General features: G+C 35.7%; 1 protein-coding gene across 4 annotated transcripts; it reads right to left on the reverse strand.

Moving 5' to 3' along the window:
* Nucleotides 1-810: 810 nt before the first annotated feature.
* LOC117637469 lies at nucleotides 811-5,363 on the reverse strand. Of its 4 annotated transcripts, none has more exons than XM_034372364.1 (7): nucleotides 5,273-5,363; nucleotides 4,867-5,054; nucleotides 2,462-2,547; nucleotides 1,685-2,146; nucleotides 1,382-1,603; nucleotides 1,155-1,279; nucleotides 811-1,063 (listed from the first exon to the last, which is right to left on the reverse strand). In XM_034372364.1, the coding sequence occupies exons 2-7, from the start codon at nucleotides 4,876-4,878 to the stop codon at nucleotides 861-863; spliced, it is 1,110 nt and encodes a 369-aa protein (XP_034228255.1). In that variant the 5' UTR covers nucleotides 4,879-5,054; nucleotides 5,273-5,363; the 3' UTR covers nucleotides 811-860. The 4 variants fall into 4 exon arrangements, with proteins under 4 accessions (XP_034228255.1, XP_034228256.1, XP_034228254.1 ...); XM_034372365.1 differs by having other exon boundaries at nucleotides 5,247-5,277; XM_034372363.1 differs by having other exon boundaries at nucleotides 5,167-5,273.
* Between the last annotated feature and the right edge of the window lie 4,669 nt (nucleotides 5,364-10,032).

The following is a 10,032-nucleotide window of genomic DNA, read 5'->3' on the forward strand; positions in this document are numbered from 1 at the left end:
TAATTAAAAAAATACGGGGACCAGGATTTGCACACAGTTGCTTAGTAATTGCATATACTGATATGCAATTGCACGACACTACTTGCAAGTGCATCAGCCCTCGATTATAACATTGCACAGATAATGCACACAACCCACCAATGCATTTCTATATTGGGCCGACATTCTTATTCATTTCAAATCCCAATCCTAACATTACACTTTCGGAACACTTTACTCCCCATACTAAAAATTCAAAAACACAGTCAAACCTACCTACCTACCACTAAATCACCTCACGTGCATAATTTCAAAACAAAACTATATACTGGAATTGCATTCAGTTACTTGGATTTGCATACAGGCGATTAGTAATTGCATATAGAGATATGCAATTGCATGAACATAACAACCATGAATGTGAGATACCCACTTCACCTCACGACACTTTTCAGACTGAGAAACCCACTTCATCTCATGAATGTGAGAAACCTACTTCCCCTCTTGCCCCAATTCATCACCACAGAAATTCAATTAACAATAACATAAAACATAGTGTTAACTTACCTTCACAAGGAACTAATACCAAATGCTTTCACAAGGGCTCGATTGCAGATGAGAGGAGTGCCAACAACCTACCAACGACTGGAAAAACTGAATTCCAATTCCTATTATCAACCCAAAATGCTAACCCAAAAAATTTCCCCAAAATCCAAACCCTAGAATATGGGGTTTTCTACAATGATGACAAAGAAGAGAGAGGTTGCAGAGACAAGGAAGAAACTTTCTACAGAAGAGGAGTTGAAGAAGATGACTTTGATGTAATGAAGATTACTGTAGAGGGTCTGATTGAAAATAAAATAAAATTCAATTCACATGGATTAAGAACAATAGGAATTGAGTGGTTCAGGATCACAACTAATATCTACATTGTTGCTCAACGTACTAACTGGACTCTGCCCATAACAGGTTAAGGTTAAGGGCAATGCAACGTCTTTCTCCCCAGCGGGAGCATTACCATTTGTTAATTCTGGAAATTTCTTTGCCCTAAATACTCCCCATAAATAAATCTTTGTCTGAAACCCTGCAAATCAATATAGTCAACACCGCTATTCACCTGAAAGGAGAATAAAAAACTGGAAAAGCTTTAAACAAATAGCGATTTCAAGACTCACTCTGATATTGCTCGGGCAGTATAGTCGAAGTGAAAACTAAAAGCTCAGCATTGTCCAGAATGGCTTTCATAGCAAGATCATCCTGGATCATGCTAGCCACGAGACTGTCAAAATCTTTCTCATCTCTACACCCAAAGAAAAAAATAATAACTAAGAAAAAACAGCGAATTTTAAGAAATCCAAACAGCAAAAGTAGTGGACAAAAGTAAGACAGTTAAATGTATCACCTTTTGTCGTCAGGAAAAAAGTAAAGAGCGATACTCCGGTCACTAGGCCCCAACTTCTCAAAAGCTTTTGGCCACACATCAGTCCTACGAACCAATTCTGGAAAAATCAGCAATGGCAACAGTTCTGCCTCCTCGCGCACTTTAGGACAGGCTAGGCTAGAGAGATGGGCTACAAGTCCACTAACAATGTTGAAGTCTTTGTTGAATATGCTTAGACTTCCCCTGTCAATAAGACAAACTAGCTCATGATTTACACCCTGCCCGCCATAAATTTGAAAGAGGCGGAAAGGAAATTTCTTTTACCTCCAGATTGGATCAATGATAGGCTGTGCAGCAACATAAGAATTGTGTTCTATGATTTGTAAAGCGTCACTAGTAATAATTTGAGAGGTTTTTACAAACTCAAGAACGTCATGGAAGGAATTGAACTGACATTCAAGAACTTCTCTGCACGGATTACCCACATTCTGACCACTGTCACAATTATTACTGCCCTCAGCCTCATGTTCACAAGGGCTACCTTCACGTATCTGTAAAATCATTTTATCCCCTTCACATATCTGCGCCTTTTTAGCCACAGATTTAGGAAAAGTCAATCTATTCTTTTTCCTCCTCCTTTTCTTCAACTTCTTGTTATGATGATTTTTTGTTGATCTTACTGATTTATCAATTGTAGAAGGCTTTATAATCTTTGGTTCACAATCCACACAAAGCCAAGTAATATCTTCATCAAAAATATTTTCCGCGGGCACATCAAGGCAATAACTGCAAAGAAATAAAAGAGAAGAGGCATCAGTTGATCACCAATCCATGCAAAATCATTTTAAAAAGTTAAAATTGAGGATTCAGGCAGCTAAGATATCATAGAATTTGTACTTTTAAATATGATTTCAAGAACTAATTCAACGTCAACTTGCAGCATCATTACAGTCATGCACGCATCTTTGCTTTCCAAAGTTCAATAACCAGGAAATGAAGTATTTATTTCAGGATAATGTGGTATATAAATAACAGTAATGTGTCAATTCTTTGTCATGGGAAAAAAAAAGACAAACAAAAGAAAAAGGAAACAAGTTATACAGATGAATGGCATAATTCTGGCACTGTTCACAGTAGATTAAGGCATCTTCAAAGCCTCTGTCACCACAATGTTGACAAACAATCACCTGCAACAACCCACAGTTAACGTTAGCATGTTTCTGCTCTACTTATAGATTATTAATTAGCATAAGATAACAAAACAAACAATCCCAGAACACAAACCAATACTAACTCAATAACTGGATCCATATAAACAACCAAAAAGAAGAGACTACAAGTTTAAAGTGATGTGGAAGTAATCATGAAAACTTATTCGTTCAACCATTATCCACAATTACCCAAAAGCACATGTTTGTATCGGCTCCACTCCCTCCTCAATCTTTTGTGTCAGCCAAAAAGGATTTATGCAAAATCCCTTTAACTTTTAACCAGTAAGCTGGTCACTGACACTACCACAGGCGTGTGATCAAGTTTAGTCAATGACTAAATTCTTTAAAAAAAGAGAAGATTTATACCTCGAATAACTAACAACTGATAGATCATCTAAATAAACCAATAAACCCATTTTTCAACTGGCCAGACACTAGATAGTCAATTGCTAATTTCTATTAAGTTCTAAGAGAATTGAAGAAGAATTGGAATACAGTTGAAGACAATGAATCCACAGCCACATGCTTGCCAGAATAAGCATGTATATGCACACATACATAATTTTTTTTCTTTCTCTAGGGTTGGGGAGTGAGGGGGATCAAACAACCCCAGTATTTAGCAATATCAAATCTGATAAACCAGTCAACCAAATGAGTTGGTATAAAAAAGTGGAATCATAAAATCCATTTTCTTGAGGTACCAATCAAAACATATTCAGATATTTTTCCAAAACTAATGAGAGATGCCTAATTAATGACCCAAAAAACAAAGGTGGACATATGAAATCATTTACAATGCATGCTGGAATCTCAGAGTTATTTGAATGAAATAGCATCAACATAAATGAGCATTAATAAGAATCAATGTTATTGGAACAAAATAGTAGGTTTTGCTTTATCTTAATTTTCCCCTGTATTGACCGGTAAAAGATGATCCATCAAATCAAACATGGCCATATAAATAATTGGAAAAAAAAAAAGAAAAGAAGTGAAGCTCAAACACCAATAAATATATTGTATGTTACGCAGTCTAACTGGGTAAAATACAACTACCAAGAGTAGCCAAATTTGATAATTTAGGACTACTTAAGTACAGGTTACATTAACAATTATGCTCTGACATCTTCATTCTTCACGCACATCTGGTTTTCATTAAAATCTAATGCTTATGGAGACATTAAATGATACATGAGCCTAAAAGTCAAGAATTTCTAGTCCATATTGAAGCCATAGAAGTTTTATTAATGTAAGAACATGAAAAAGGAAAAAGATTGGATGAATCAATAAACAAAAGAGAAGATCCAATGATATTACATCTTTACTCATGTTAGGAAGGATGAAACCAATGAAAGAGAAAAAGGAAAAGCTACCTTTATTTATAATCTCTAATCTTAATTAACAGGGCTGCTTACTGCGAATCTGGATATATAATTACCCCAAAGAAGACAAGGCAAGTTGGGGTGCAGTTTATAATTAAGTAAAAAAAAAAAAAAAACTAGGTTTGCTCAGATAAGAAAACAACTTCGGTTTGCAGATTTTGAAATTTGATGGGTTAGACAGCAAAAATAACAATAATATATTAATTAGATCTATATAAAAATAAAAATAAAAGATTTCAAAGCATTAGCCCTCTAGCATTAGAGACTCATGACTAAAAATGGAAACAGAAAATAGAAATGCAATTTATAACTGTGGTATAGAATCTAAAGCTGCTCAGGATAGCGTTGTATAACTGAAATGCCTGAGCAGAGACAATCCTAAAGCATCATAACATATTCTGGCTCTGCCACTCAAGTACTATCGCTTTCCTGGAGAAATTTTATACTCCCAATAATTACTTTACCATCTTAATTTCGCTGGAAAGAACTAAGTAATTTGAAGGCTAAAGTAAGGTATAGAGCAAACACCACCCCCCCCCCGCATATGACATTGACTTAGGAAGGAACCAGTCTCAAATTAGAGAGTCAAATCTACCGCTTTCACAATAAATACAAAAGAAATTCTTATAACCACAAAACTAAAAAGAGGAGACCAACCAACAAAATGCAACAGCTAAAAAATCAGCAAAAACTTTACTTATAAAAGCAAGCAATCTCTCTGACCTAAAAGTCCACAATCACACTCCCTCAAACACTTCACAGGCTTTCAAAAAAAATCAGCAAGACAGTTTCTACTAACTTAGCGAAGAACCATTCAAACATATTGAGTAAATCGAAACTTTTCAGAAGCCAAATATGAAATTAAAATTGGAAAATGTAGCCAAAATTCAAATGGGTAGTGTGCAAAGAAACATACCATAGTTTGCATGTTCTCAAGGTTCCAACATGAAAGTTGCAACCCTTAAATTTTCTGTGAAATAAACTGCAATACGAGAACTCAGGGGGTCAATTGGGAGCGAGAATGTGAGAGGCACGGCACGGAGGAGCCAAGGGCATTAGGGTTTCGAAGAGGTCGTCTTTCAGTGCTGCCCAATCAGTGAAGCACTGCAAATTTGTCAGAGATCTGGGTTTTGTCAGTGAGAAGATGAAATCGAAAGAGAAAATTGAAAATATAAATATTTTGTGGGAAAACAAATAAGAGGGAAAATCTAAAAACCAAGAAATGTAAAGGTGAAGCACTGAAAATAGTGGTGGTTGTGGTGGAAGGAAGCGTGGCGCTTTGGATGGGAAACAAACCATTATACGGTACGTCGTTCACTCACCTTGAGTCGAGTGCAAACGTGAAGTCGTTTCGAAGTGAACGATAAAAGTACTCCTACTGCAGTGACCCGTGTCAAAAATAAGACATGACATGTCATGCCTTGTCTTTACCTATATAACATTACAAAGCAGAGCAAGATTGCAGAGTTGTTGGGTACGTAGTCAGAAGTTCAGACTTCGGATTTTTTGGGTTTTTGGTTTTCAAAATCCTTCAGTTTGTTGGTTCCGGTTTAAGGCATCTTTAACTTTTCGTTTGGATGAGGGAAAATAACTCAGAATTTAGCTAAAAGTTGAGAATTTAAGAAGAGAAATTGACAATTTCTTTATTTTGCAACTTAAACGCGGAATTAATTAAATAATGCGCAAAAAAAATCCTGAAAATTGAGGAATCAAATTTCCTAGTTTAATTTCTATCAAAATAAGAGTCATTTCACAGTTTCCATGGTGCGGGAATCCATATTTTCTAGTGTGCCAAAACTTACATAAAAAAACAGAGCCAAACTTTTCATTTTAAAAAAAAAAACAGTGCCAAAATTCATTTCACAATTATTGTTTGTACAATGATCTTTTTTATGGTTACGCTAATACAATGGTATTATGATAATTTTCGTGTTCAATAGCCTTCACATGATTGGGATGAAGAAATGCGATCTTATTTGAACCGTATGTACAATGGAAAAGAAGTTGATTGTATTGATCAATTCTGAATTAGCAAAAGTGCATTCAAAAAGTTTAGTAGAATTTTAGAAGAAAATGGTGCTTTGGTTCGAACAAGAAATATTTCAATTGAAGAATTTGTAGCAATATTTTTGAAAATAATTGCTCACAACTTGAAATACAGATTCATTGGTTTTGACTATTACCATTCAATCGAAACAATTAGTCGGTAATTTAACAGTCTTATATGCAATGATGAGAATTAGTGAAGAATATGCACAATTCCAGCCAAGTACTGTTGGGTGTTTTAAAAGAAGCAAATGGCAGTGGTTTGAGGTACTTATATAACTAGAAAGAAAGAAAAAAAGATTTTTATTTTATTTTTCAACTAGTTATCTCAGTTTCATACTTATACTGTCTTATATTTCATGTTTAGAATTGTCTTGGGGCACTTGATGGAGCTCACATTCCGGTAACAGTGTCGGTGGAAGAAAGACCAAGATATCGAAATATTTAATTTCTGTCATTTACAATTTACATGAGCTATCCAAACATTGAAATTTTAAATTTTTGTCATTTACAAAATTTGACATACATAAATCCAAACACTAAAATATCCAATTTACAGAAATTGAAATGACGGAAATCTACATTCCTTCATTTTAGAATTTTATGTAATTTGCAATTCCTTCATTCAAACGGAGCATAACAGTCTCTTTAACACCCTCGGAATTCTAAAATAGGTGAGTTACATCAGGAACTCTCTCCAACAACCTTATGGGAGCAAATAACTAGTTTCCAATTATCACAAGGCGCCATGTGAAAAAAAATATAATAAATCTCCTAGGTCAGTTAATTGAGCCCATTTATTTGGCCTAAGCCTCCCAGCTACTGCCTTCTCTCCTCTCTCTTTTTTTGACTCTCAACTCTCCCTCTCTTAGTGTACAATGTGATAGAATATGAATCTGAAATATATCTCAGCTCCTTGAAGACTCTCTATTTATAGGCACATGGGTTAAGTGAATCAGATTTTACAATTGAGTTCACCAACCACACACACTTCACTTAACACACAATTGCATTTAAAATTAGTTCAGCAACAACACCCACTTCATCTTATTTATTTCTCGTGGGTGCTGGAAAACTCCACTTGAATCAGCTCACCTAACTTCCCTACCATAAGAAATCACATCATGCTTAGGTCAAAAATGACCAAACAATAATTAGTTTATGCTTAGGTCGGAATGGCCATCAACTTCATGGGCTCACGAATTGGGCTTCCCTTAATCAAATGACGACTTTGAGCCCTCCAACTTGAAGTTCAGAATGTCATATTTCCAACCACATGTCATTCAGGCCAATCCAAGGTCGGATGAAGAAGTTAAGTCCGAAACGAATTGCTAACTCAGTCTTCAGTTTTGACAGCTGCAGATAAACGTTCTCCTAAGCATGGTTCCCTGTTTGATGGGTGAAGGACTCCATATTTATCCAATGTAGGGGAATTTTGGATATGTTATAGTAGACACCCATTAGAACAACTTCCATGAAGGATGTCTCCTCATCCGAGCTGTGTAGGTTACTGAAATAAGGCTTGCAATGTGACCTACGAAATTGAACTAACGAAGGAGTGTAGCCCAAATTGGGTTTGTCTTTAAGCACTTCTTCCATTCATCTAAATCAGGCCTTAACATGCTTGAATTGTATGAATTATGCTCTCTTGCTCTATTAACCTACAAAATACACAAACAGAAGTAAATGACTCAGAATGCTAAGAAACTAAGCAAAAAAGACTAAGTAAATTCGACATATATATGTATGAAATTATGAGCTTAACAATTGTATCTCATTAAGTGCAGACAAATGACCAAAGCAGGTCTCCAGAATCTTTTCCTTTAATGGGCCAGTCAACACGTCATTGATTTTTCCAAGCACCATACTCGCCGCAGACATATTATTCACTCTGTCAACAGAGACCTCAGATTCTAGGATACAAAGCTCAAAACCAAGTTCTATTTTACACCTACAATATACACTGTTCGCATAGATACAATTATTCCAAAAGCACAGTATACCATACATAATTATAAGCATAAATGATATGCAGCTGAACGTGGACTGATAGCCGTTCGCATTATGATAACTTAGTGAATGCCTTAGGATACCCAATTTGGATGCCTTAGGATACATAATTATAAGCATAGCTCACGATTTATACCCTGCCCACCATAAATTCGAAGGAGGCGGAAAGGAAAGAAATTTTTACCTCAAGATTGGATCAATAGTAGGCTTTGCAGCAACATAAGAATTGTGTTATGTGATTTCTAAAGCATCACTAGTAGTAATTTGAGGCGTTTTTACAGATTTGGCAACGTCGTGGAAAGAATTGAACTGATCTTTAAGAACCTCTGTGCACGGATTACCAACATTCTGACCATTGTCACAATTATTACTACTCTCAACCTCATGTTCAGAAGAGCTACCTTCACATATCTGCTCCTTCATATTACCCCCTTCTTCACATGTTATATCTATGCAGCTTCGTTTTAGCCCTTTCACTTTCACACATCTTCATCTTCTTCTTAGCACCTTCACGTATCTGCTCCTTTTCAGCAACATATATATTACTCTTCCTTTTAAACTTCTTCAACATCTTGTTAGGATTATTTTTTGCTGATCTCACCGATTTATCATTTGTAGAAGGCTTTACATTGTTTGGTCCACAATCCACACAAAGCCAAGTCATATCTGTTATAAAAAATAATAGTTTTCCTCTTTCCGTAAAGCCAAATACAAAACATTTATATTATAAGTAACATATAAATAAATTGGAAAGCTTTAAAGGTATAATAAAATTGAAGAAAACAAAATAATAGGTAAGTAAAAGGAAAATAAATAATAAGTAAGAAGGTGAGTTTGGTACGGTGAAGCACGTCAAATACGCTGTCCTAAAGCCTTTGTAGTCTTCCTACGTGCAGGTACTGACGGTCTACAAGACTCCAAGATTCGACCCCTTGTACACAAACTCAAGATCCGCTATGAGCACGTTCACAGACAGATATAGGTATCCAAGTCACATAACCATTGCCCAAAATAATAATAATATAAAGTAGAGAATATATGTAAAAGTAGACAAGGAGAGAATTAGAATGTGTATGTGATATTCTGATAATATATTGTCTGTTATTGTGTGTATTGTGTGTATATGTGTGTATCTGTGTGTTTTTCAAATGTGAAGGAGGAGTGGCCTTTTATAGGCATCCAAAAACATGTAACCTTCACCAACCATAAAAGTCCACCAACCATAAAATTAAGGCATTCACCAACCAGAAATAAAACCTAAATATTAAATATTTATAACCCCCATAATAAATAAAATAAAACAGCCAAAATAATTAAATAAATAAAATGGTTAAATTTTTAAAACCTTTTAAAATTCCAACAATCCCCCACAAGGTTTTCAAAATTTTACCATGACAAAAAAAAACAGTGAAAAATATATAATATATATGGGCAATATAATACTATGTAATAGGTGTAGGTGCCTTCCGGGCTTGAACCTTCACTTAGTGATGATAGTCTCCATTTGAGGAACCTGAGTGTACACAGTATTGAACTCGGCACCTTTGATCAAACTTCAACATATCCCACACATAGTATTAGTTGAGACTTGGATGCGGGGTAGCGCTATTTATGGCCATGCGCTAATCTTGATTCTCATGAGAGTTACTAGAGAATAGCCCAATTCTCATAGTCGCGGCCTCACGACGTCTCTCACTTAGGTGAGTTCTCCAAGAGTACATGTGACCTGCACCCTGTGGGAGTTTGCCCGCCTCGAAACTCATTCAGGGATAAATCCCTTCCTAACGTCACATAAAATAGCACTTTTGCCTTAGGGATGAGCAGAAGAATATCTCAAGGATATCTCCATAGTTTTATGAGTGCTATATGAGTCACGCAATATGGATTGTTTCTACCACATTGAACTTCCTTCATGGGATCTCCAATCACAGAAGTTGGGTTACCTCCCTAGGTGACTCCCTTATGGGCTTAAGCACATCCCCCTTGACATTTTGCATTAATAGCCTCCTCCACGAGGCATGCATAT

Source organism: Prunus dulcis, chromosome 8 (assembly GCF_902201215.1).
Source record: "Prunus dulcis chromosome 8, ALMONDv2, whole genome shotgun sequence".
Classification (NCBI taxonomy): Eukaryota; Viridiplantae; Streptophyta; class Magnoliopsida; order Rosales; family Rosaceae; genus Prunus; species Prunus dulcis.

Bases quoted from the DNA above. Each gene is read 5' to 3' on its own strand.
- LOC117637469 (XM_034372364.1), bottom strand. The intron at 1,604-1,684 runs GTAAAAGAAATT...TCTTATTGACAG, and splicing joins ATCATTGATCCAATCTGGAG to GGGAAGTCTAAGCATATTCA. The intron at 1,064-1,154 runs GTGAGTCTTGAA...ATTGATTTGCAG, and splicing joins ACTGCCCGAGCAATATCAGA to GGTTTCAGACAAAGATTTAT.